The 27,413-nt window shown below is 37.1% G+C and overlaps 2 protein-coding genes across 2 annotated transcripts; both read left to right on the plus strand.

Annotated features, from left to right (window-relative positions):
• Positions 1–10,352: 10,352 nt before the first annotated feature.
• LOC140758656 (cysteine-rich receptor-like protein kinase 15) lies at positions 10,353–13,448 on the plus strand. Its single transcript, XM_073094897.1, has 8 exons — positions 10,353–10,726; positions 10,852–11,360; positions 11,675–11,797; positions 11,890–12,023; positions 12,141–12,351; positions 12,550–12,787; positions 12,864–13,014; positions 13,091–13,448. The coding sequence occupies exons 1-8, from the start codon at positions 10,353–10,355 to the stop codon at positions 13,364–13,366; spliced, it is 2,016 nt and encodes a 671-aa protein (XP_072950998.1). The 3' UTR covers positions 13,367–13,448.
• Positions 13,449–18,576: 5,128 nt separating this feature from the next.
• LOC140758658 (cysteine-rich receptor-like protein kinase 10) lies at positions 18,577–22,994 on the plus strand. The gene is made up of 7 exons (XM_073094898.1): positions 18,577–19,447; positions 19,585–19,713; positions 19,893–20,026; positions 20,123–20,333; positions 20,664–20,901; positions 21,073–21,223; positions 22,686–22,994. The coding sequence occupies exons 1-7, from the start codon at positions 18,577–18,579 to the stop codon at positions 22,992–22,994; spliced, it is 2,043 nt and encodes a 680-aa protein (XP_072950999.1).
• The last annotated feature ends 4,419 nt before the right edge of the window (positions 22,995–27,413 follow it).

Consider the following 27,413-nt stretch of genomic DNA (forward strand, 5'->3'; position numbering starts at 1 on the left):
CGAACGCAACCTGAAGAATTCAAGCTGTCGCGTTTGAACGCACTTGGGCCCGTTCGAATGCACCTGAGATTAAGTTAGGCCGTTCGAACGCACTCGGGCCGCGTTCGAACGCACATATGAAGTTTGCAATTTATTGGATTTTCGTGAGTACGAATATGACTTGGATTTGGTTCTATCTTGGAGATCATATATAAGGATAGTGTTGCCCTAACCTAGGGTGGTTGAAGAAGATTATTCAAGGAGACTTTTTGGAGGCTACATCGGTTCTTCAACAAACAAGGCCCTTCGCATCTACAAATCTTAATCTTTCGTCTTAAGGGCTATCTAGACGAAAGATCAATCTCGAGGGCTACTGAGATTGGATTTCAATCACAAGAAGCAGTGAATCGTGGGTTCTAGCGATCAAGACTGAGAGGAACAAAGTCGTTTGGATCGACGGGTTGTTTTGTGAGTCAGTCTTGTAACTGCTACTGTCATAGTGATTGGTTTTGATCCGAGTTTGGATCCGTGGTTTTTTTCCCGTTTGGGTTTTCCACGTTAAAATCTTGGCGTTCATCTCTACTTTCGTTTTTTAATATTTCTTCCGACTTTTACTTAAGCGAACGAGAAATATCATTGCCTAGAGGTTAGATACATACGTGTGTCTAGGGGTTTTTTCAATTGGTATCAGAGCAGGTTCTCTCACTCTTTGAGAGAGATCAAATAGGTATGGATTTTCATAGAGATGGACCCTCATCTATTAGACCTCCTATTCTAGATGGATCAAATTATGGATATTGGAAAGCTAGGATGAGAGCTTATTTGAAGTCTATAGATAAGAGAGTTTGGATGGCCATTATGAACGGTTGGAGTCCACCAATGTACATGGTGAATGATGAGTTAGTTGAGAAACCGATTGAGTCATGGGATAAAACAGATTATGAAAACGTTGGCTGGAAAAAGCAATAAATGCAATTTTTAGTTGTGTTTCCTCGGAAGAATTTAGAAGAATATCTACTTGTGAAATAGCAAAACAAGCCTGGATGATCTTAGAAACAACTCATGAAGGTACTATGGCTGTAAAACTTTCGAAACTTCAGAGATTGACTACTAATTTTGAAACCCTACGTATGGAGGAGAATGAAACATTTGATGAGTTCTATGCAAAGTTAAGTGATATAGTCAACTCCAGTTTCAACCTAGGAGAGAAAATTCCTGAAAATAGAATTATCCGTAAGATCGTTAGGTCTCTTCCAAAAAGGTTTCAGGCGAAAGTTACAGCTATTGAGGAAAGTAAGGACATTGACTCTATGAAAGTTGAACAATTGGTAGGAAATCTACAAACATTTGAGTCCAGTCTTTCAAAACCGAGGAAGTCCAAAGGGATAGCTCTATCCACTGTTGAACAAAATTTAGAGGAGTCTGAAGATGAAGGTGATTTAGATGTTGAGATGTTGGCTATGTTTGTCAAAAAGTTCAATAAATTCTTTCGGAAGCCAAACAAGTTGAATACTGAAAAGTTTGAAAACAACAAAACTTTTGTGAAAAAGAAGAATACTGTGACTTCGAATACAGGTGGTAGCAACAACAATGTCAAACAGAAAAATAAGAATTCTGAAAATAAAGTTCAATGTTTTGAATGTTCTGGTTTTGGACACATCGCACAAGAATGCCCTAATCGTCTTAAGAGAAAGGGCAAAGCTATGATAGTTACTTGGGATGATTCAGATGAATCTAATGATGATTCTGATAAAGACGAAGAAAACTTTGTAGCCTTTGCCTCTTCTCTGCTTAATACTGACTCTGTTGATGATACTGATAGTACAGATGATCTTGATATGCTACCGGCTGAGGAAGATGAATCTGAAATTCAAAAGGCATATAATGACTTGTATCTAGAGTCGTTTAAACTCAAGAAAAGCAATCTTAGACTACTTCAACGACTCAAGGAAATTGAACCAGAAAGAATTCAATTTGAGGAGAAGTACAAATTGGAGCTTGAACGTGTCAAAGACCTTTCTGAACAACTTGACAATGCGAAAAATAAAATGAAGGCTGATGAAATTGAACTAGAGCGATTGCATAAGGAAGTTACTTTTCTAAAAGGGAAGAACAAACTGGACGAGATTCTAAAAGCTCAGATCTCTGGAAAAGACAGGTATGGTGTTGGATATACTGGTAATTCAAATAATAATAAAACTGTTTTTGTTTCTGCAGGTAAACAAAAGGAAGAATACCTGAAGCCATCAATCGTATTTTCAAAGCAATCCTGGATGAATCCTTCAAAATTGAAGTTGAATCTACAAACTGGTGAATCTTTGACGGCACCAAAGGTAAACTTTAGTCACACTCCTCGACAAAAGGTGAGTAGAAAGGGTTTGTTCCGACATGCTATTATTGCGGCATTCTAGGGCATATTCGACCTCATTGTAAATTTTTGAAAAAACCTAGAACTGCTTTCATTTATGGGATGAAAACAAAAACCATATGGGTCAAGAAAAGTGATTTGAAATGTTATGTTGTGCATACAGCCTTGAAAGCTTTAAATTCTGATTTATGGTATTTAGACAGTGGCTGTTCAAGACATATGTCGGGTGACAAGTCGTTATTTTCTAATCTTGAAAAACATGAAGGGGGAGTTGTGACATTCGGAGATGGTAATTCATCAAAGGTAATAGGTAAAGGAAAGGTAAGTACTCTAGGGATTCCTAGTCTCGAAAATGTTCTTTATGTTAAGGGTTTGAAAGCAAATCTACTAAGCATCAGTCAATTTTGTGATGAAGATTATGAGGTAAAATTCTCCAAAAATGATTGTACTGTTCTAGATCATGATGGTAATGTTATATGTTATGGGTCTAGAACATCTGATAATTGCTATGTCGTTGGAACTTCACATAAACTGAAATGTAACAGTGCGTCTTTCGACATTGCAGATCTTTGGCATCAACGTCTTGGACATGTGAATCACAAGGAATTATTTACTCTGTCCAAACATGAAGTGGTAAGAGGAATACCTAAGATAAAAGAAATGTCAAAAAGAGTGTGCGGTTCATGTCAAATTGGAAAATAAATTCGTATCTCACACAAGAAGGTAAATACAGCTACCACTGACCGTGTGCTACAATTAGTTCACATGGACTTGATGGGACCAACAAAAACTGAAAGTCTTGGAGGTAAACGCTATATATTCTTAATGGTCGATGATTACTCCAGATATACTTGGGTTGTCTTTCTACGTGAGAAGTCTGAAACCTTTGAAGTTTTTAAATCACTATGCTTAAAATTGCAGAATGAAAAATCTACAACCCTAGTTAGGATTCGTTCTGATCATGGTAGAGAATTTGAAAATGAAATTTTTTTTATATTTTGCGATTCTCTTGGTATTCAACATGAGTTTTCAGCTCCTATAACTCCACAACAGAACGGGATTGTTGAAAGAAAAAATCGAGTTGTGCAGGAAATGGCTAGGGTTATGCTTCACGCTAAAAATGTTACTCAAAGGTTTTGGGCAGAGGCGGTCAATAGAGCGGTACATGTGATAAATCGTGTTTATCTAAGACCAGGTACAAATATGACTGCTTATGAAATCTGGAAAGGTAAGAAACCTAGTGTTAAGTATTTTCGAGTTTTTGGTAGTAAATGTTATATCTTGCGTGATCGAGAATATTTGACTAAATTTGACACTAGAAGTAGCGAAGGCATCTTCTTGGGGTACTCGAATAATAGTAGAGCCTACAGAGTATTTAACCTTAAAACTTCTACTGTTATGGAATCTGCTAATGTTATGATAGATGAATCCTCGACTGACTTAACTAAAGCTACTTCTATTTCTGTTTCTGCAGATACATATTACGAGGACAAAGTTGAAATGAACAAAAATGACTGCAACGTACCGGAACCATCTGCTAGAGTGAAATCAAATCATCCACTGTCACAAGTGATCAGAGACTTGAATGGACCAATTAAGACAAGATGACAAATCCAAAGTGAGGTATCATTTACTTGTTATACATCTTCTTTTGAACCTAAAAATGTGAAGGAAGCATTGTTAGACGATTCTTGGGTAAATGCTATGCATGAGGAATTAGAGTAATTTTCTAGGAATGATGTTTGGTATTTAGTTCCTAGACCTAAGAATGTGAACGTTATTTGAACAAAATGGATCTACAAAAATAAAAGTGATGAACATGGCAATATAGTTCGAAATAAAGCCAGACTAGTAGCACAGGGATACACTCAGGTTGAGGGTATAGATTTTGATGAGACATTTGCTCCTGTTGCTAGATTAGAGTCTATTCGTATACTGCTTGCCATTGCTTGTCATTTAAAATTTAAATTGTTTCAAATGGATGTTAAAAGTGCTTTCTTAAATGGTATCCTGAATGAAGATGTTTATGTGGAACAACCTAAGGGTTTCGAAGATCAAAAATTTCCTTCTCATGTTTTTAAATTGAAAAAGGCTCTTTACGGATTAAAACAAGCTCCAAGAGCTTGGTATGAGAAGTTGACCACCTTTTTAGTGGATGCGGGGTTCACTCGAGGGGGAGTGGACAAGACATTATTCATCAGACGTGAAAACAAGAGTTTAGTTGTGGCACAAATATATGTGGATGACATTGTCTTCGGGGCGACGAGTCAATTATTAGCTAAGGAGTTTGCTGATCTCATGCACAGTCATTTTGAGATGAGTATGATGGGTGAGTTGAAGTTCTTTTTAGGGCTTCAAATTACTCAATTGGAGAGAGGGATTTTTATCGCTCAAACCAAGTATGCTAAGGATCTTGTGACTAAATTTGGTTTAGAAAATGCAAAACATGCTAGAACTCCTATGAGTACAACTACCAAACTAGGTAAGGACATGTCAGGAAAAAGTGTTGATCAGACAGTGTATAGGAGCATGATCGGTAGCCTTTTGTACTTAACGGCTAGTAGACCTGACATTGCATTTAGTGTCGGTGTGTGTACTAGGTTTCAGTCTGAACCCAAGGAGTCACATTTGTTTGCTGTGAAACGTATCATAAAATATGTCAGTGGCACAGTTGATTTAGGTATCTGGTTTACTTATGACTCGGGTGCTATCATATCGGCATACACGGATTCTGATTGGGCAGGTTCATGTGATGATAGAAAAAGTACTTCAGGTGGATGTTTTTATGTTGGAAACAATCTGGTTGCTTGGCACAGTAAGAAACAAAACTCGATATCTTTATCTACTGCAGAGGCCGAGTACATTGCAGCAGGAAGTTGTTGTTCTCAGTTACTATGGATGAAACAGATGGTCAAGGATTATGGCATTGAACAAGATACTATGGTGTTTTATTGTGACAACATGAGTGCTATTAATATATCAAAAAATCCTGTTCAACACTCGCGTACAAAACATATTGTATCCGACATCATTTTATAAGCGAGTTAGTTGAAGACAAAACAATAGCACTAGAACATGTTGAGACGGAGAAACAGTTGGGTGACTTGTTTACAAAACCTTTGGATTTACAAAGATTTGAGTATCTTCGTACTTCTTTAGGGATTTGTGCTTTGGACTGATTTTATTGGGATGTGTGTTCTTTTTAGTTTGCGAGTTTCTTTTGTTTCGTTTTTTTTTTGTTTTCATTTACTCTGAAATTTTCTTTGGTTTTAGTTTCAGATTTATCGAGAGTTTTTGTTATAAATAAAAAAAAAATTTGATGCACTCCTAGATTCAATAATATCCTCTTGACATAAAAATATGATTTTTTCTTGATTATGAGTTATTATAGTCAATTTTGTCATCTTGTACTATATTGTTTCAATTTTGAATTTGTCACTCCCTCGACTTCTATAATAATAAATTTTTAATGCCTCATAACGTATGTGTATTCTTGAATGAGCATGATATCATGAATGTTTTTTTAAATAGCTCTCTATTAACTTTGATTTGCACAGTTTGACCTCATGCTTAGTTATCAAATATATTTTTATAAAAGATCAATGAAAAGGGCAACAATGAGTTAGTGTGAAAGCCGTCTTGTTTCGAGTCCAGTTTGACTCAGTACATTATTTGCAAATTTAAAAAAAAATGATATATGTGAATTTCTTCTTGCACATCATTTGATTTGTACTACAAGAAAAGGGCTACCTACTCATGTGTGAAAGCCATCATTGCACATATATGGTTCAATAAAAAAATTACAGGAAAAATTCCTGCTGTATTATGGAGAATAAGTCGAAAAGTGCAAACTTTCTATACTAAGTCGATTTGACTACTGTGTTGCATCATTGTTTATATAGTAAAGTTTGTTTAAGAAGATTGGCTCATGTTATCTATGCTCATCTTGCATATGTATATCGTTATGATCAATCAAGATTAATGTAATTTTGAGTGATGCATTCGAATTGATTATAATATGCTTTTGATGATTTGATTGATCTTGTATGACTTATTTCATTTGATTGTCATATTCTATGTCTTGATTATATTTTGGAATTCTAGAAGTGCATCTCCAAAAATATTTTTACCTTGTTTTTAGTTAAAAAAAAAGGCGTTCGAACGAGGATTGTTGAGTTCGAACGCGGCGCGTTCGAACGCGTGGACTGGTGCGTTCGAACGCATGCGTGGGTTCTTTAAATATTGCGTCCGAACCCAAGGGTTTCATCTTCCATTCTCCAAACCCTAAAAACCCTTCATTTTCCCCTTCTCAAATCTTCAAGATCTTGGTGTTTTTCATCGAATTTTTCACTTCAAATCCTTTTTGGGGGTCGATCTCCTCCGGATCTAGTGTCTTTCAACCAAAATTTTGAGTTTCTCCCCACATTTGCAAGGTATGATTATCCATTATTCTTTTTCAATAAACTTGCTTGATTTTGAGTGATTTGTGCGTTCTCAACTTTTGATCACGTTAATGTTCAACTCTAGATGATTCTTGTGAGATTGAACGTGATATCTTAGCATTTTTCAAGTGCAAGATGTTTTTCCTTTTGGGGCTTCATGGTTTTTACCATTTTTCTTTGGATTTCTTGCTATTTTTTGTTGGTTGCTTTCGGCGATGTATTGAATATTGAATCGTGTTTTCTTTTCAAGAATGCCTAAAAAAATGACGGTGACCAAGAAACCAAGGCCGCCTTCCTCGCCATCCTCGGCTCCCAAGTTTTCTTCAACAACGGCTGAGGGTCGTTACAAGCATAATTTTGGCACCCGTCCTGTTATCTGTGAAAGACCCGTAGTTATATCTGATTTTTCTGAGTTGGGGATTGAACAGATCTTTACTGAACGTGGATGGTTATCAGTGTGTCGGATGAACGGGACTGCTTATGTGGAAGTTGTTCGAGAATTCTTTAGTAATGCCACGATTTTCGATCACTGTATCCGTTCTACTATTCGTGGTGTATCTATATACCTGGATTCCGATGTTATTCATGCTGAACTGAGTTTGCCTAATGGTGAGTTTCAGTATCCGACGTCTGCTCCACTCCCTGATATAAATGACTATGCCGGTACAGTCCTGATCAAAGGGGAACGTTGGAAAGGTAACATGATGCCGCATGCAAGGCTGACATCTGTGTCTCGCATGCTTCACCTCTTTTGTCTGTACAATGTCACCCCCAAGACTCGACATTCCAGCATTAGTTTGGATCGTGCGTTCCTTCTTCATGCCATGTTATCGGGAGTCTCTATTGACTTAGCTGCCGTGATCTATGATTCCATTCTCTCAGCTGCACAGAAAGAAGCACCTCGTGAGGGATTACCTTTTGGCATTTTTCTTACCACTTTGTGCACTCAGAGTGGGGTGCGAGTAGATGCTTCGGAACCTTCTCTTACTTCGCAGAAACCATTGGATCGGATTACTCTGAAGTGGAGTCAAGCTCACGACCAGACGTCTCCTCTCAAACCGTCCTCTTCCGCCGCTGGTCGATCATCGCATCTCGACAGTTCTGATGATAGCTCTGCCGATGACTCATCTCCCACTGAGGGGGAGTTACCACAGTACTCGGACCGGTTCGATCAACTTAGTACTCAAGTGCAGGATCTCTATTCCGCGGTGAATGATCTACGTACTGAGCAAGTCCGTCAGGGAACTGTACTTGATTCCGTGTTGACGATTCTTCATCGTCAGTTTCCTCCGAGTTCCTAGTCTTTGGCATTTGTGCCAAAAAGGGGGAGAGTGTCTTAGTGTTTAAGTGTCTAGGTGTGTAGGGGGAGTATGGGCATAGGGGGAGTTTAGTGGAGTTTACTTGATGGTTGAACTTGGCATTTGAAACTTAACTTAACTTGAAGTAATTGTGATAACGTGTGTTTAATCTTTGTCTGTTTAAATTTTTGCTTTTGTGATAACTTGTGTTTTGATTTTTTTTATTTCAAGTTATTTTCACTTGATCTTGGATTGGTATATGTTTCCTTGCAGAGATTGATGTGCAAAATATTCTAGACTTGTTGATTGCTCAGTTTGAAGTCATTGTAATATCTTGTAACCTAACTGTTTTGTCACAAATTGCCAAAGGGGGAGATTGTTAGGTTTTTTATTTATTGGCAATTTTGTACAAAATATTCTAAGTGTATTCTTTCATGTATTTGAGCTTTACACAAGTCTAGAATATCACTGGTGTGAAGAATTGCAAGATCATTGGAGAAAAGCCTCGCGTTCTCACCGCGTTCACAAACGCGTTCGAACGCGGGCACTGCGTTCACACAGACAGAGAGCCGCGTTCACAAACGCGTTCGAACGCGGGCACTGCGTTCACACAGACAGAGAGCAGCGTTCACAAACGCGTTCGAACACGGGTACTGCGTTCACACAGACCGAGAGCAGCGTTCACAAACGCGTTCGAACGCAACCTAAAGAATTCAAGCTGTCGCGTTCGAACGCACTTGGGCCCGTTCGAACGCACCTGAGATTAAGTTAGGCCGTTCGAACGCACTCGGGCCGCGTTCGAACGCACATATGAAGTTTGCAATTTATTGGATTTTCGTGAGTACGAATATGACTTGGATTTGGCTCTATCTTGGAGATCATATATAAGGATAGTGTTGCCCTAACCTAGGGTGGTTGAAGAAGATTATTCAAGGAGACTTTTTGGAGGCTACATCGGTTCTTCAACAAACAAGGCCCTTCGCATCTACAAATCTTAATCTTTCGTCTTAAGGGCTATCTAGACGAAAGATCAATTTCGAGGGCTACTGAGATTGGACTTCAATCACAAGAAGCAGTGAATCGTGGGTTCTAGCGATCAAGACTGAGAGGAACAAAGTCGTTTGGATCGAAGGGTTGTTTTGTGAGTCAGTCTTGTAACTGCTACTGTCATAGTGATTGGTTTTGATCCGAGTTTGGATCCGTGGTTTTTTTCCCGTTTGGGTTTTCCACGTTAAAATCTTGGCGTTCATCTCTACTTTCGTTTTTTAATATTTCTTCCGACTTTTACTTAAGCGAACGAGAAATATCATTGCCTAGAGGTTAGATACATACGTGTGTCTAGGGGTTTTTCAACTTTCAAAGCAAGCCTCGATCCTCTTCTCCTCCCTCAAAGCAACGGATGCATAGAGTAGCATCTAACTTTATTTTTTTACTTCCTAAAGAGTTGCTTATTGTTTTATCATCATGTTTTAGTAAAGAATAACAGATGTTGTGACTAATTAGGTCTCAATATACGATTTGTACACGATTTCTATAGTCGGGGAATGGTCTCGGAATCATAAAATAAAGAAAAAAGAGAGCTCCTGCGAATCTTCAACAAGGAAATCTAGAATTAATGAAACCTTTGGTAGTCGCCATCCACTAGTTAATTTGGTCCAAACCTAGTATCGTGTGAAAGAGGGTGATGAATGATAGAATAATCACTTCCGGTATTGGAAAACTGGAGAATCTTATCCTAGAAAAACTCGTTCACGTGAATCTTACAGCCGAAATACAGACGTTCATAGCATTATATATTCTAATTAAAACAGCTGTTTACTGGCTCTGAGCTTGCTTTGGAGATCCAGGTATTAAGTCAAGTGGTATGATCTTATACTGTGAACCAACATATATGTTGTAAGATTGACGTCTAAAATGAAACAGGCGGCGTATGCTAAACCAGGCATGCCTATTGCCTGGCAATAGATTTCCTACTCATAAAAGAAAGGGAACTTACATTTCGGACCTTATCCCATGTTTTGGATTTTATTCTCAAAATTATCCTGCGTTGACAAATTTGAAGGAGCTCATCGTATCAAAACCAAGATCCCTATCATCAAGCTTAATATTAAAGGAATATTCTCTCATTGATAAGAGTGGGTGTGAATCACAAATTGGAAAAAAAGGCCTGAAATATATATTTTAAAAACTAAGAACCTTTTTCGTTGCCTATTGACCTATGGAATTTTCCCGTTATCCCACCACCCAGTTCTTTGACATCAAACAATGGCGTTCCCTCTCCTTTCCAAACAACTGGACCTCCTTTTCCTCCTCCTCCTATACTTCTTCTTTCTAATCATACTTCATAATCCCATAACCAAATCACAAAACCTTCTATTTTACACCGATTGCCCAACGGATGCAAACTACACAAGAAATAGTACTTTCAAAGCCAACCTCGACGTCCTCTTCTCCTCTCTCTACTCCGCCGCCTCGGTCTCCGGCTTCTCCGACGACACCGTTGGCCAGCTTCCCGACAAAGTTTACGGCTTAGCCATATGCCGTGGAGACTTGTCATTGGAGGAGTGCCAGAAATGTCTCAACACCTCCATGCAAGAGATCGTTGCACGTTGCCCGCATGGCATGAGCTCCGGCATATGGTATTTTCGTTCGCATATTGAATTCAATGGATAGATGAATATTTTTGAGAGAATCATATTCAAAACCTTCTGTTCTTTTAGCCAAAATCATAACATTTCTACTGTTTGATATTATATTCTACTAGGTACGATTACTGCTTTCTCCGCTACTCCAACCAAAGCTTTTTAGGCTTCATGGACACAGATTTATACAATTACGATTGGACTGGATCAAAAGTTACGCAACCAAAACTGTTCAACGAATCGCTTGCTAAATTGATGAACTCGCTTACCACTAGAGCAGCATATGGCTCGCCATTAATGTACGCAGCTGGATCAGTGAATTATACCGACTTTAGTAAGATTTATGGGCTGCTAATGTGCACGAGGGATATTTCAAAGGATGACTGTTTCCGATGTCTGAAGTTCTTCATTGGGGAGATTCCGGTATGTTGCAATTCGAGGGGAGGAGTAAGGGTGTATGCATGGAATTGTAACATACGCTATGAGTTATATCCTTTCTATAATATTACAGCCGTAGATAATACTTCATCCCCACCGCCGCCATCGCTTCCATTGCCACCGCCGCCACCGCTTCCATTGCCACCGCCGGCGGCGCCGCTCTCTCCTCCGCCCACTAAGGACGATGGTGGCGGTAAGTCTCAGTTTTCTTGATAAATGGTAGCGGCTGATCCAGTATATCTGATGAAATAATAGAAAGGATAGGTCTCAACTCTTCTCTATTTATTTTTGGAAGGTTGTTTAGCTTACTTATATTAATTACTTGTGCCAAAGAGAACTATTTCTACAGCTATCATTTGCAACTTTCTTCGCAGCTTCTTGCAATGCATTTGAAGATATAAATTGCATAAACTGCCTTCATAGACATAAAACACACAGATATATACATCAGACTGTTGTGCTATTTGTCATGAAGAATGCTCAGACATACTATTTCATTTTGTTTAGGAAAAAGTGGAGCTACCAACACAATTGTTATTATTGTCATAGTTGTGGGTGGTGCATTGTGTCTTGTCCTTTTTCTCTTTATCTACTTGTGGAGAAGAAAACCAGTGAGAAACATCAGACCCAGTAAGTTTCAGGCAACAATACTAGTTCTGAAGACAAGCCAATATACTTCTATTTTTGTTGATGTAGTAACTAATAAAGCTAATTCTTAGCAGAAGATGGTAGAGATGGAGAGAAAATTTTATACTCAGAACCTCTCTTATTTGATTTGGACACTCTCAAAGCTGCCACTAATAACTTCTCTGTTGAAAATAAACTTGGAGAAGGTGGATTCGGACCCGTCTATAAGGTGAATCTCCAACTCAAAGCGCTCAAAATTAATTGTTTCTGAAATCTAGAGCAATATACACAACTTGATTATATGCATATACATATATGATCCCTCCTTATTTGTTAATTGATACAGGGGACTCTGCAAGATAATAAGGAAATAGCTGTGAAGAGGCTTTCGAGAACCTCACGCCAAGGACTAGCAGAGCTAAAGAATGAGGTCGTCCTGGTTACCAAGCTTCAGCATAGAAACCTTGCCCGGCTTCTGGGATTTTGCTTAGAAGAGGAGGAGAAGCTTCTTGTCTATGAATACCTCCATCATAAAAGTCTAGACAAAATTCTATTTGGTATGTTTCATTAATCCGATGGTTCTCTTCCTAAGCATATATAGTAGCAGCTCCATTCTGAAACTTCTGTTTTAGCTGTTCAGTATCTTTTGCAGTATCACAATTAACTTATAATTCAGACAGTACTGTGTGCTCCTGGGGATCATCTACTCTTTGGTATTTGCTATATATTAATTACATTTCATTATTATGAAGCAGATTCTACTAGACGAAGACAACTGGATTGGAGAACGCGATACAAGATCATCGAGGGGATTGGACGAGGAATTCTTTACCTTCACGAAGATTCACAATTGAAGATTGTTCATCGTGATCTTAAAACAAGCAACATATTGTTGGATAAAGATATGAATCCTAAAATCTCAGACTTTGGTCTTGCGAGACTTTTCAATATAGACGAGACCCATCGAAACACTAGTAAAATAGCTGGCACCCTGTAAGTGATAAGAAATTTAATGAACTAATTCTCGTAGAAGAAGGGACTTAATATTTTGTCAATCCTTTACCTGCAGGGGTTATATGGCACCAGAGTTTGTTATGTATGGCCACTTTTCACCTAAATCAGATGTTTATAGCTTTGGTGTAATTGTTCTTGAGATTTTGACTGGCAGACAGAATAGTTTCCCTCAAGAATCTGGGCAACTGGAAGGCCTTCTGAGCTATGTAAGCATTAAATTTGATTCCTTAAAATAACTATGTCACTCCAATTCTAACCTTTTTTAGTCTGCTTATCACACAGGTGTGGAAGCAATGGGCTCATGGAATGGCATTTGAGGTGACAGACAAATATATAATTGAGGAATGTCCAACGCAGGATGTGCTGAGATGCATACAGATTGGGCTACTTTGTGTCCAGGAAGTACCATCAGAGAGGCCTAATATGGAATCAATCATCTTGATGCTAAGCAGTCATGACTCCACCACTACTCTTCCAGCTCCAAAGCATCCTGCTTCCCTTATTCAAAGTGGCATGTCAAATGTTGTTGAGTTTAGCTCTATAACAGTTAACGAGTGATAGTGTACTCAAGAGTAGTAGTCTCAAGAAATGATCTTGTTATACGCAGTTGAGATGATAATGTACTACATAATTATTTTTTTCGAATATCACGTGAGATTGGATAAATGATTCTTTTTAATTTATTTATGTATGTATGTCTGAACATAAGTTTGCTGTGTTAATTTTTTTGTTATATTTCATAATTTGAATTTTTGTTTTCTTTTCCTTTTTATCTTCTGTATGGTTTTATTCTTTAGGAAAATGTCAAAAGTTCCACAGCATTATGGACTTCTTATAATGGGAAATTTGCACTCAAAACACAATAAGAATTCGATTTTGTCATCTAGACCTATTTTTAATTTCCTTTGCAGATGAGATATTTTCAATTTTACTCTTCTAAATTTGTATGTTATTTAGTGTTTTATTAAATGCCGATAGGACGCTATTAGAGAGAAGTGGCCATGTACACTTTTCTTTTTTCTTCTTCTTCTTTTGCTGCTATTATTTCTTCATCTTCTTTTGCTGCTATTATTTCTTTTTCTTCTTTTGCTGATGTTGCAGCTTCTTCTTCTCTTTTAATTATTTTTTTCTTTTTTTATTAATCAGACTATATATCTCTGTTAGGTTTTTAATTGTTGGCAATTGTGTACAAAATATTCTAAGTGTATTTTTTACATGTATATGAGCTTTACACAAGTCTAGAAAATCTCGGGTTTGAATAATTACAAAATTATTAGAGCAAAGTTGATGAGATCAAGTCATGTCGTTCGAACGCACCAACGAAGTTTGAAAATATTGGACTTTCATGAGTACGGATAAGACTCGGATTTGACTCTATCTTGAAGATCATATATAAAGATTGTGAAATCCTATCTCTATGGGAGTTGAAGAAATATTATTGAAGGAGACTTTTTGAGGCTACATCGGTTCTTCAACCAACAAGGTTCCACTCATCTACAATATTTTAATCTTTCGTCTTAAGGGCTATCTAGACGAAAGATCAATCTCGAAGGCTACTGAGATTGGACTTCAATCACAAGAAGCAGTGAATCGTGGATTCTAGCGATCAAAACTAAGAGGAACAAAGTAGTTTGGATCGACGGGTTGTTTTGTGAGTCAATCTTGTAACTGTTACTATCATAGTGATTAGTTTTGATCCGAGTTTGGATCCGTGGTTTTTTTTCCGATTGGGTTTTTCCACGTTAAAATCTTGGCGTTCATCTCTACTTTCGTTCTTAATATTTCTTCGGACTTTTACTTAAGCGAACGAGCGATATCATTGCCTAGTGTTTAGATACATACGTGTGTCTAGGGATTTTTTCAATCTCCATATTTTTCTACATGGGGACTCCTGAATAGGTTGCTAACAAGGAACTACCTCATCTGCATACGGGGGGTGGGGGGGGGGGGGGGGGGGGGGGGCTGGAGGATACCTGCATTTTTTGCATTTTGCATGGTGAAATAGTTCTCTATATTTTTGTTACATGTAGGAAGTGTTGATGGTGTGGCATGAATTAACCCTATCTCTAAGGGATGCAAGGCCCATGATTGATTTAGAGTGGCTCATCAAGTTGTGGAGTCTAGAACAATGTCAAAATAATAGAATCAAGGCCATAATTTTTTCCATGTTATGGCTCATCTAGAAGCAATGAAACATTGTTGCATTTGGAGAAGCGGATGGGAAAGTTGCTCGCACGGCAGCCTAGTTGACCTAGGACTATGCATAGGAGGCTAAGAAGCCACTACAACAAATGATAGGATGAGCGTGTGAAATAGACTGTACCGAAAGTAAGGGTGTAAATGAGCCGAGCCTGAGCAAGCCAGCGCAAGCCCGGGGTTAGCTCGAAATTAATTTCGAGTCGAAATAGTAGGCTCAGGCTCAGCTCAGCTTGATTCGAGCTAAGCTCGAGCTTGAATTGAGTCTATTATCAAACCTTATTCAAGCAGAGTTGAATCGAACCTGAGCTAAGCCAAGCCTATCGAGCAGAATCGGTTGACCAATGTATGGTAGTAAAAGGTGGAAATGAAGGATATTAGTAAAAAGAAAAAAAAGTGGTGTTTGGAAAATGAAAAATTGGGAATCTGTGATTGATGGGAAAGAGAAGGATTAATGGGCTGTAATTACGAGGCTAGGCATGGAGGTGTAAGTATTTAAGAGGGTTGTCCTCTTAGTCGATCAAATGGAGAGAGAACTAATATATTAAAATATATATATATATATATATATATATATATATATATATATATATATATATATATATATATATTATATATATATATATATATATATATAATTTTGAGCTTCTCGAGCTGAACCTGAGCGAGCCAGCTCTAGCTCAGGCTTGACTTGATATTATTTTCGAGCTAGATTTGACGGCTCGGGCTCGGCTCATCTCTGACCGAGCCGAGCTGGACTTGAGCTTTAGCTGAGCCGAGCATGAGCTACTTGTCAAGCTTGATAGCCCTAACTAGAAGCAAAACGGGTGAAGGTGAACTTTGATAGAGCCTACATTATTGAGATTTACTAAATAAATGTAAGGGCAATAATGGAAGAGAAGGGGATACTTGTGCAGGTTGCATGGGAGCCTTGCCACAATATGTCTGCTCTCTTCGCAAAAATCTAGGCGATCTGCTTGGGTTTAAGCTTGGTTGAGAAGGATTAGAAGCTAATTTTGGAGATCCATTCTAAGGAAGCTATCAGAATTTTACATGGTAAGACTTGTGCATGTAGAAATGTAGGAACATAGTGGCTAAGTATGTGAAGCTCTTAAGAGGCTATATTAGTGTCCAGATTTACATGTGTATATGGAGGGAAACCGAGTGGCCAATTGGGCAACTATCTAGGGCAAAGAAACCTCTTCTAGGACTACTATTAGGCTTCATGACCCAATATCCTCAATAAGAGACTAATTATTCTTCAATTAATAAAGTAAGAGATTAATTAAAAAAATTATAAAATTTATAGATTAACTGTGAAAATCATAAATTAACATTAAAATAAATATTTATCCATTGCTTTTATCTACTCATAACACTAATGTTGTCTCTCTTTGAAAAGTCGATTGTAGCATTTGATTCTTTTAGGTTTTTCAGTTGAAAGAAAAATTTATATACTAATGGGATTGTGTTAGATTAAAAATAGTGCTCATAATTATTAAAAAAATATTAGTAATTATGAAAATATTTCTAAAATTTTGAATATGGTAGTATATCTCTTCCTCCATAGAACAAATTTTAAAGCCTCTCCAATAACAAACTTTTTCCGGTTTGACATTTACCATCATATTAATTAGTAAATGCTACTTCCTAAATTATTAAAATACTCTTACTGAGAGAGCAGACCTAATAACCATTGGCACAGGAATAATTTCAAACTAAAAGTAGAAAAAATTAAAACAACAAATAATGACTGTAATAGAGTAAAAATCATCCGATTGTGAGCATCGACGAGAATAACTTAGGAATTTAAAATTATCAACTTGATTAAAAAAATATATATATATTTTTATATTTTATTATAATGAGGTGAGGTAGAATTAGTAAAAGCATGGGCTTTTTAAAAGAAATGATAGAAAAGGATTGGAACCACGAAAAATTCATGAATAGGGTTTTCTTTTAAATATAAATTTCTATAATCTCTTTGCGAAAAGAAACAAGTGATCCTATGTTCCCAAACCAAAAGTAAAGTCTTTCATTAATAAAGTCAACAAATTTTGTTAAGACTATGTCAATTTTGGATTTTAAAAACCTTCTTAAATGTCTAAGACGGATCAAAGTCAATTATCTTGAGTAGAGGCAACTACATCCTATAATATATCATACCTTTGAAATGATCCCATGTTTCCCAACCAAAAACAATTTTTTTATTCAATAATTCTCTCATGTTAATTTTGGATTTCTTATTCTTTCTGTAAAACCTCATAAACCATCTATATTCTAAATCTAGTTTACTAAATCAACTAGAATTATCTTATCTTAGTAATCTCTATGTGCTATCGACTGTCAAATAGCTTAATGAGATATGATCGTAATAGATCATTTTGAAATATAAAATGAATCAGACTATTGTGCTGATTAATTTAAGGTACTGTCATGTATTGACAATTTGAGATGATCACCAACTGGTTTAGTTTGTTGTTTATCTATTTATTTTTAGGGTTAATTATGCCAATCCTCCTTAAACTATATTCGATTTTCACGAAGACCCCCTAAACTTTTTTAGGTTACAATGTCATCTTAAACACCCTAAAAGTTTCAATGTCACCCTTTCGTTAGTGTACTGTTAGAAAAATTGGGCGAGTCAGCTTACGTGGCAGTCAGACGTAATTAATTCTAAATGACTTACATGTCATCGTAATTTTTATACGACCCATTAATTATAAGATATAAAATATTCTAATAAAAATTTAATTTTTCTTATTATTACTCTAATAAAAATATTCTTATTATTCTAAATGACCTAAATGCCCTTGTAATGTTTCTTATTAATAATGATGTGATATATTAATCAGGGTTATAGTTGGATTTTTCATCACCACCATTATCTGTTTCAGTTTGTTCCAAAGTCTAAGGGTGACATTGTAACTTAAAAAAGTTTAGGGGGTCTACGTGAAAACCGGGTATAGTTTAGGAGTATGGGCGTAATTAACCCTTATTTTTAATATCATCTTATTGACATACTTGCAATCTAACACCTCTTTTTTTCAAGTAATTAAAAGCAATACCATTATGATATTACTATAACGGTAATATTATAATTGCCAATAAAACTTTTTGACTCTTTTAGAATTATCATCATGTTTAATTTTTAACAAAATATTCCTAAAAAATTATTGTTAAAGTTGACAATCGTTTCTTTCTAGATATTTAGAGCATAAAACAATTATCAAATATTTTTATCTTGCATAAAAGAAGATATTTTTCTTTGGACTATGATATTGAATACCTTTCGAATCACTTTAAACAACTTATACAAGGACAAGATACATATATTTTTAATCTAAGTTTAGTATTGACTGCGATTACTTAAATTTAACTAATCTTTAGATGACAATAATGATATTTTAAAAAATATAGTAGATATTACTTAAAAATCTCATAAATTTAATAGGATGGATCAAAATGTGGACGCACACCATGGCCTCCAAATGATATATATATATATATATCCCATCCTCACACCCTCTCTTTTCCCATCTGTTTTCCAATCAAATTAGCAAAGAGAATTAATGGCGTTACCTCTCTTTTCCAATTTGCAGACGCAACTCCTCCTAGTACTCCTGTTCATCATACTTCTTCATGCTCCCACAACCAATTCACAAGCACCAGACTCCCATTACTATACCACCTGTGAAACGGCTGAAAACTACACAGCTAGCAGCATCTACAAAACCAACCTCGACCTCCTCTTATCCTCCCTCTACTCCGCCGCCTCCGTTTCGGGCTTCTCCAACGACACTATTGGCAAAATTCCCGACCAAGTCTACGGTCTTTCCCTATGCCGTGGCGATCTGTCCCTCTACGAGTGCCAAAAATGCCTCAAAACTGCGATGCAAGATGTTGTCGTAGATTGCCCGCGTGGCAAGAACGCCCAGATATGGCGCCATTACTGCTCACTCCGCTACGCTAACGAGAACTTCCTTGGCTTGGATGAAGGCTATTACGTCTATCAAGGTAGCGGCACCAATGCTACGGATCCAGAACTGTTCAATGACCGTTTAGGCAATTTGATCGGCTCGCTTACTACCAAGGCTGCTTATTCATCGTTGCTAATGTTTGCGGCCGGGTCGGCGAACTATACTAGCTTTTATCCGATCTATGGGCTAGTGCAGTGCACGAGGGATTTATCCAACGGCGGCTGCAACCGGTGCCTCAGTTCGCTTCGCAGTGAGATACCTAAATGCTGCGGTGGACATGATGGAGCAAAGTTGTATGGAAGGAATTGTATAATTCGGTATGAGTTGCATCCTTTCTACAACGATACGGCAGTCAACGAGTTGTCATCGCCTCCACCGCCGCCAACTCCATCTCCACACGCGGCAACTCCACCACCGCCAACTCCACCGCCATCTAAGAACGATAGCATTGTTAACCCAGCAAGTAAGTCAAGCTGCCGCTCCTAATATCGATAATTACCAGTCTGAAACTGGAAATAATTCTTTTGGCCATTCAAGTTATTGTACTCTACACTAGTTTGTCAACGTAAAGGCTAAGTGATAGTACTAATTCTGGTGTAGGAACAAACGGAACTACAAAAACGATTCTTATCATTGTCATAGCTGTGGTTGCTGTGTTCTCTCTCATCCTCGCCACATTATTATTTATCTGCTTCCGAAGAAGGAAAGCAGTGAGAACCATCGCACGTAGTAAGTTTCTGCCAGAATTAGCTTCTCTGATTACAAGCTAATATAGATGGTCTCATGTTATATATATCTACTAACAGTTTACTTAACAATCTCTCTAAAAGTTTAAGCTAGTCGAGAGAACGGTAATTTCGATTTTTCATATTCTAATAGTAATCAATAAAGCTTATCTCTATGAGCAGATGGTCGAGATAATCAGCAAGACATTGTGACTTCCGAAGCTCAGTTATTTGATTTGGATACCCTTAAAGCTGCCACCAATGGATTTTCAGATGCAAATAAACTTGGAGAAGGTGGATTTGGACCAGTCTATAAGGTAAACCTGCAATGCATGTTAAATGCTCTAGTTTGCATTTAGACTTTTATATGCAATGGTACTACCTCTCTTGCAATTTTACTACCACACATGCAGGGCATACTGCTAGGTGGGCAGGAAATAGCTGTGAAGAGGCTTTCATGGACTTCACGTCAGGGACTAGTAGAGCTTAGGAATGAGGTTGTCCTGGTAGCTAAGCTTCAGCACAGGAACCTCGTACGGCTTCTTGGTTTCTGCTTAGAAGAGAAAGAGAAGCTTCTTGTCTATGAGTACCTCCCTCATAAAAGTCTTGACACAATTCTCTTTGGTATGCTTTATCTTCCAAATGGTTCTCTGTCTATAAGCACAACGTCATCGTAATTTATCGATGGTTCGTATGGATAACCTAGGACGTCTGAACTCAAAACCTTTTTTTTTTCTGCTTTCTCTCAAGATTAACAGTGTTTAGTCTACTTAGATATGGCTTTAGAAATAAAAACAAATTTTTGAATAGAAATCGTCATCTTTCTCTCTCGTCTAGCCTATCTCCATGACAAGAGTAACATCCTTAAGTGGAACCAAGATGGTAGATTAATTTTTTTACCACCTTCAACATAGCTTATATAGTAATCTAAGTTCTACTTTATGATGCATGCAGATTCCTGTAGACGAGGAAAACTAGACTGGGGAAGCCGATACAAGATCATTGAAGGGATTGGTCGAGGGCTTCTTTATCTTCATAAAGATTCATGTCTAAAGATTGTTCATCGTGATCTTAAAGCAAGTAACATATTGTTGGATGGAGATATGAATCCTAAAATTTCAGACTTTGGTCTTGCAAAACTTGTCAACGTAGATGAGACCCAATGGAACACTAGTCGAATTGCTGGAACATAGTAAGTACAGATTTTGCATATTAACCTCCACACAGATTTAACCGCACTGATCCTCACACTGTCACACTTGTAAGCAATGTTAAAGCTAATTGATTCATGAGCTCTTTTTTTTTTCCTTTTTCTTTTTCTCTTTAAAGGAGACTAATATTTTTCTCAATGTCTTAAATTCAGTGGGTATATGGCACCAGAGTATGCTCTGCATGGAATCTTTTCAACGAAATCAGATGTGTTTAGCTACGGTGTAATAGTTCTAGAGATTTTGACTGGTCAAAGGAACAATTCTTACCAAGAATCCGGTCAACTGGTAGACCTTCTAAGATATGTAAGTAACTATCTACCCAGCTAAAGAGTTGATTAAAAGGAAAGTATCATGCATATTTTTCATATTGAGCTATACTCTTCGGCCGCCTTGTATGTGAAAATTTTAATTACTTGCTACAAGATGATTACTCAATTAGAATGCTAAACAATAGCTAAATAGCAAATACAAGAACACCTGTAAACACAATTTTTTTAACATGAAAAACCCCTTATTAAACAAGGATAAAAAAATCACAAATTACTTCTTCGGAATCAAACTAAGCACTATAATAATCAGCAGTTACAGAACACTTACTGATCGTCCGTTATTACCCACAACCATTTCTAAAGTGATTTGCTTAACTCCCTCTTAATACACCGCTTCCCTTGGTGTCCAACCTTAATGACCCTTAAGATTGAAGACCTGTCGCTGTCACCCTTGAGGCAATAGTAAATTCAATCTTGAATCTAGTAGAACTTCATGAAAATGTGATACAAAAGCTTCACCATTCAACTCTTCTTGTTTTGCTCTCCCAAAATATTTTCAATGGCCTCCTAAAAGCCCTGATATTTTTCTCAAGACTTTTTTTTATAGTCTCAGAAGATAGACTCTCCAAAAGCCCTAATTTGGTGACAAGTTGGACTGAAAATATGATTTTTCTGCTCTTCGTTCGAACGGGTTGAATCTCGTTCGAATGCCCGAGTATTCTAAGTGAATCTCGTTCAAATGCCTTTTCCACGTTGGACAGTGAGCTCTTTGAAAAATTTCGTTCGAACACCTTTCTCACGTTAGATACTGTAAACTCTCAGAAAATCTCGTTCAAACAGATTTTAATCTCATTCAAATAGATTTCAAACAAAATTCCAGCAACACTATTCGTCAAATAAAAACAGTTCCAATTTTGATTTCCAAATGGGAAGAGGTTGTGCTATTGATCTTTACAACAAATCTAAAGAATTTATATCAAAAAAGACTTTCTTTCTAACAGTTTTGCCAATCACACAAAAACTAACAGTATAGTGTCCAAGTTCATGATAGGTGCCTTTCCTAAGTGAAGGCATTTATGCTCAAGTGTTTTTATATTAATATGGTAGTAGTTTATCACTTAGAACTCATGGTCTTTGACAGATTAGTTTTGTTTTGTTTTCCTTTAATGATATTATTTCCTAAATTTGAAGTTCATATGGTGCTTGTTGTCCACTTAGCCAATGGATCGTGTATACTTGTTGCCATACATATCTTTCTTCAATGCAAAAACAAGGTTCGGTACAAAGCCAAATCCGAAGAAATTCTCTTTTAGGTTTGTTTCCATGTCAAGCTTTTGCTAGGAAGTGAGTGAAGAGTGTTTTTTGGGTGCTTTGCTTTCGATAGAAGAAGAGTTGCTTCGTTTTTTTATGGGTCTTGCCAAGAGCAATTGACATATTCACAAACACTTTATGTAACACTGCCCAATTGTACTCGTCTAAGCTGGTTCATCAAATAGGTGTGGCAACATTGGATTGAAGGGAAGGCATTTGAAATAATAGACAAATCTCTAGATACGCATTGTCAATCAGAAGGCGTGTTAAGATGTATACATATTTCGCTACTCTGCGTCCAGGAGGAACCTTCAGAGAGACCTACCATGTCATCTGTCATTCTCATGCTAAGCAGTTCATCTATCAGTCTTCCAACTCCTAAGCCACCCTCTTCCCTTCTTCGAGGTGGCATCATCAGCGAGTCAAACATTCTTGAGACGGAAACATCTATTGATTTCCCCAGAACTGAGCGTTCTATTGGAGGTGCACGCTAGTGTAGTCAAGAGAAGTTTACAGAAATGATTGTGTTATATTTGTGCTAAGATTGCAATGTTTCCATGCCATGTTGGATTATTACTTTATCTATTTTTGAGTTATATATATATATATATATATCTGTGCATATGCGTACACGTACATTTGAATATGAACATGAGTGTTGATTTTTCCTAGTGCTGCATATGAGAAATGATGAGGAGACAAGATAGAGAAGGCATGAGATGGATGCACATTGCATATATACAAGTGTAATGTAAGAAGAACAGAGAAAGAGACCACCCTCGGTAAATATAATCATTTACTAGGATTGTTGGTAATAACCCAATAAAGTAGAAGTATCAACATAGCAACTGTTAATTACATGAAAGAATTACTGGTGATGTTTGGGGAGATAGGCCAGTATAATATACAGTGAAAGAGAACTCAGAAACATTTATTGAAATCATGTCAGCTTGATTGCGAGGTTAAACTGTAAATAACATGGTGCCATTTGTAAACTGTGTAATATATATGGTAAGTTTCTGGCAGAATTAGAAGCTCTTATTACAAGCTAGTAGAGATGGTCTCATGTTATCCATATAGATACAGCTAATTATATAACTTGCCAATTTATCTAAAATTCAAGCTGGTAGAGAATAGCAATTTAGATCTTTTATATTCTAGTAGTAACTGACAAAACTTATCCTTTCTATTCATTATCTTCTCTCTTCAAGTGGAATCATTGCACTTCTAACATGAAAATATACTGAAGCCCGGTCTGTTTAGACTACTTTCATCACGAAACTCTCCCAATGAGAAAATAAGACGAATAAAGACTGCATGGGAGAGCAACATGGGAGAATTATTTTTCTTTTCTCACGTAATGATAACATCATCTCCTATTTATTTTTTTTTTTTTTGTTCCTATAGTTTTTTTCTCGTAAAAACAAGTTATTTTATCGAACCTAACGTTTTGTCATTCAACAGAGAATTTTCCTCGGGGGCAAGAATACCAAGTCACTTAACATAAAATATTGACTCTATTAAAGTATTGTCTCAGGTTTGTCTTTTTCTAACAAATATGATAAAGAGGTTTACTTTTACTAATACCGTATATTTTGATTATAGTCAATATTGATAGTTTTCTACTTATGTCTCCATCTCATCTCCTAGTCTCCTACCCTCTCATTTTCTCAAGCTAAGATCGGTGCCCCTCCTCCCTCCTTTGACTATCGCACGCATAGGGCCGATCTCCTTCTTCCTCCTTTTTCATTCTAAATCAGAGATTTACCAACTCCATTATCATCATTAACCCCTTCTGTCTCTACCTTATAGATTTTATCTACTACTATCCACCATGTACATCACCACCTCACTACAAATATATCCTTAAAGTCAGTTCACATCGCAGGCTTAAAAGCATGTGAATCTGTAATCATTTTATAAGCTATTAGAGATTTAGTAAATTTTAAACTTATTTTAGGAAAATATATTATTAAAAAGAACTTGAAATATATGTTATTATTATTTTGATGTGATATAAAAAATTTTTAAAAAAAACTTGGTATACTATAATGTAAATAATATCAAAATATTATCATTAAATATATGTAATATAAATATAAGTTATTTTAAGAGTAAAATTATAATTTTTTATATCCCTATCAAGTTTCATTTAATTCTCGGTCAGTCCCACTATACGCGTCTTTACTTTACGTTGAATTCTCAATCAGTATCTCCACCGTCCTAATAAAATGTGTCACGTCACATATCAAAGGAATCATAGAACAAGTAACATGAAAGTATGAGGAAAGAACCCAAATTAAAATATAATTTTTCTTTATTTGTGCAAATAGAAGGTTAACAATCAGAATAAAAGATAAACAATTTATGTTGAAAACCCTCCGAAACTAAGAAAAACTATGGTACTCAAGTCCACTTCATCATGGGGTGGACCCAATATTGGTGGAGTTGGAATAGCCCTAGCTGTGCACCCTTCTCCTATCTGCTTGGGGAAAAGCTACCTTTATTGAGAACTGTCCGAATGCTCTTCATGGTGAAACAATTGCTCTGGTTGGTCGACAGTAAGAGGATATGGATCTTTCGTGTTTGCCAATCTCTAAAGCTTCGTTCTCAAAGGATATGTTACACCAGTAGAGTGTTACAACAAGTCAACAACTTTTGTTGACTATTTTTAACAACTTCCACTAAAAATATTATACAAACTCCACCCAAACAAGTGTGGTGGTTTATCAAATTTTTCTCATGGCATCAGATTGCCTTTAGGAGGATTCATCTCCAACGATCCATGGCATCTGTGACAAACTTCTCTTTCTCTTCATCTTCTTCCTCTCTCACCTTCAAAGACCATGGTTCACATGATTAGAATCAATCTATCTTCCTCCAACTTCTTGCTATGGAGGAGCCAACTTCTACCTCTACTTTAATGTCAAGGCCTTCTCGGCTTTGTAGATGGCACTACCACCATGCCAGACGCCACCATCGGTGCCGGTGTTGATGTTGCTCCAACTTGTGCTTAGCCTCATCCTTTCCTCGCCAAAGCTATTGGATTATCCTCTTCTCAAGGCGTGCGGACCGCTCTTGAGAATTCCTTCAACCACAAATCAAAGACAAGGGAAATTTGTATCAAAGACTTGTACTATTTTTTTTTAATATCCCCGTTCTTTTAAGAGTCTTTGTGATTTTAAGAGTCTTTGTGACCAACCTGCAACAATGGGACGCTCTGTCGACGACACTGACAAAGTGCATTGTGCATTGGTATCTTCGCTGTCTGGGGGGCTGAGTTCTCCACCTTCTCTATCACTCAGCTTTCCTTGACCCCTCTACCAAGCTTTAAGGACCTAGTTCCTAAAGCTGAAAGCTTTGAGATTTTTGTGAAATCTCTAGAGACTTCACCAAGTCCAATAGCTGCCTTTACTACGACAAATTCCTTGCGTGCCGGCCAATCTCGAGGTGGAAACTAGAGGAGCGGCGGACGGTGGGCGAGGTAGAGGTGGACGATCTATTCGTCGCCAGATTTGTAGAAATGAGGGACATTATGCCTCTACTTGTCTTGATTGCTACACTCGTATGGAGAAAGGAAATTCTTCAGCTCATTTAGCAGAAGCTTTCACAAACTGCTCTATCAATAATTGTTTGAAAGAAATATTAAAAACATATTTGATTCCAACTTAAAAAAGGTGTTTGTTAGAAAGAAATATTGAAATCAAATTTGGTTCCAACTTGAAGGAGAGTATTGTAAAGAAATATTAAAATCAGGAAAGAAATTTCAAAATCAGATTTTATTACTATTATTATTGATTTGGTTAATCTGTTTGTTATTTACTTTCCTTGTATATAGCAACACTATCCTAATATGTTGGATAGACAAGCTTAATTATAGGAGAGATTGTTGTAATCTCCTCCTATTTATGTACTTGATTCATCTTAGTGAAACACACAATTCCCTCATTCTAATCCTTTTATATGTTATCAGAGCTAGAACCCTAGCAACCAAGTTCTATTATAGTCATATTCTAATCCATCGAAACCTTCATTTCCCTCAAAATAAAAAAAAAAGAGGGGGAGTAGTCGGCTCGTGATTGTATAAAGCCAGCATTTAATAGACCTGCATCTTTGATTATTTCTAATGCATATTTTCCCTATGACATAAAAATCCCATTCCTAGATGCATAGATTTTTATTCCTAGAAAATATTTCAACTCACCAAGGTCTTTAAGATTGAAATTTTTATGTAAATGCTTCTTGATGGCAGCAATACTGTTTGGATCATTTCGAGTGATCAAAATGTCGTCGACATAAATTAGGAGAATGGTAAAGGACTTGCCTTTCTTTTTGGTGAAGTTCCATAGAGCGATTTGTGTAGACGACAGATGAGATGTTCCTCCCCCTTTCTCCGAAGCCCTGGTGGCGGAGACATGTAAATTTCTTCAGTCAGGTCACCGTGGAGGAATGCATTGTGGACATCAAGCTGATGAAGTGGCCAACCCCTGGCAGCAGCTAAGGCAAGAAGACAGTGAACAGAAATAATTTTTGCTGTGGGAGAGAAAGTCTCGTGGTAGTCGATGCCCTCCATTTGGGTGAATCCTTGAGCAATCAAGCGCGCCTTATGTTGCTTTATTGTGCCATCAGAGCGACGTTTGATCTTGTAAACCCATCGACATCCTATAGGTTTCTTGCCAGCCGGAAGAGATGTCAGACTCCATGTGCCATTGGCAGCAAGAGCATCTAACTCAAGCTTCATTGCATCACGCCATTGAGGGTTGGTGATAGCTTCATTGTAAGAGGTCGGCTCTCGCTCTTGACTGATAGAAGCAATATACGATTTGTGTGCAGGTGTATAGCGATGATAAGAAAGGTAATTGGTCAGTGGGTACCTTGTCCCTTTGCGCGAATCTGGAGAGAAGGAGGTGACT

This window comes from Typha angustifolia, chromosome 4, assembly GCF_048772165.1.
Source record: "Typha angustifolia cultivar Huaian chromosome 4, ASM4877216v1, whole genome shotgun sequence".
Classification (NCBI taxonomy): domain Eukaryota; kingdom Viridiplantae; phylum Streptophyta; class Magnoliopsida; order Poales; family Typhaceae; genus Typha; species Typha angustifolia.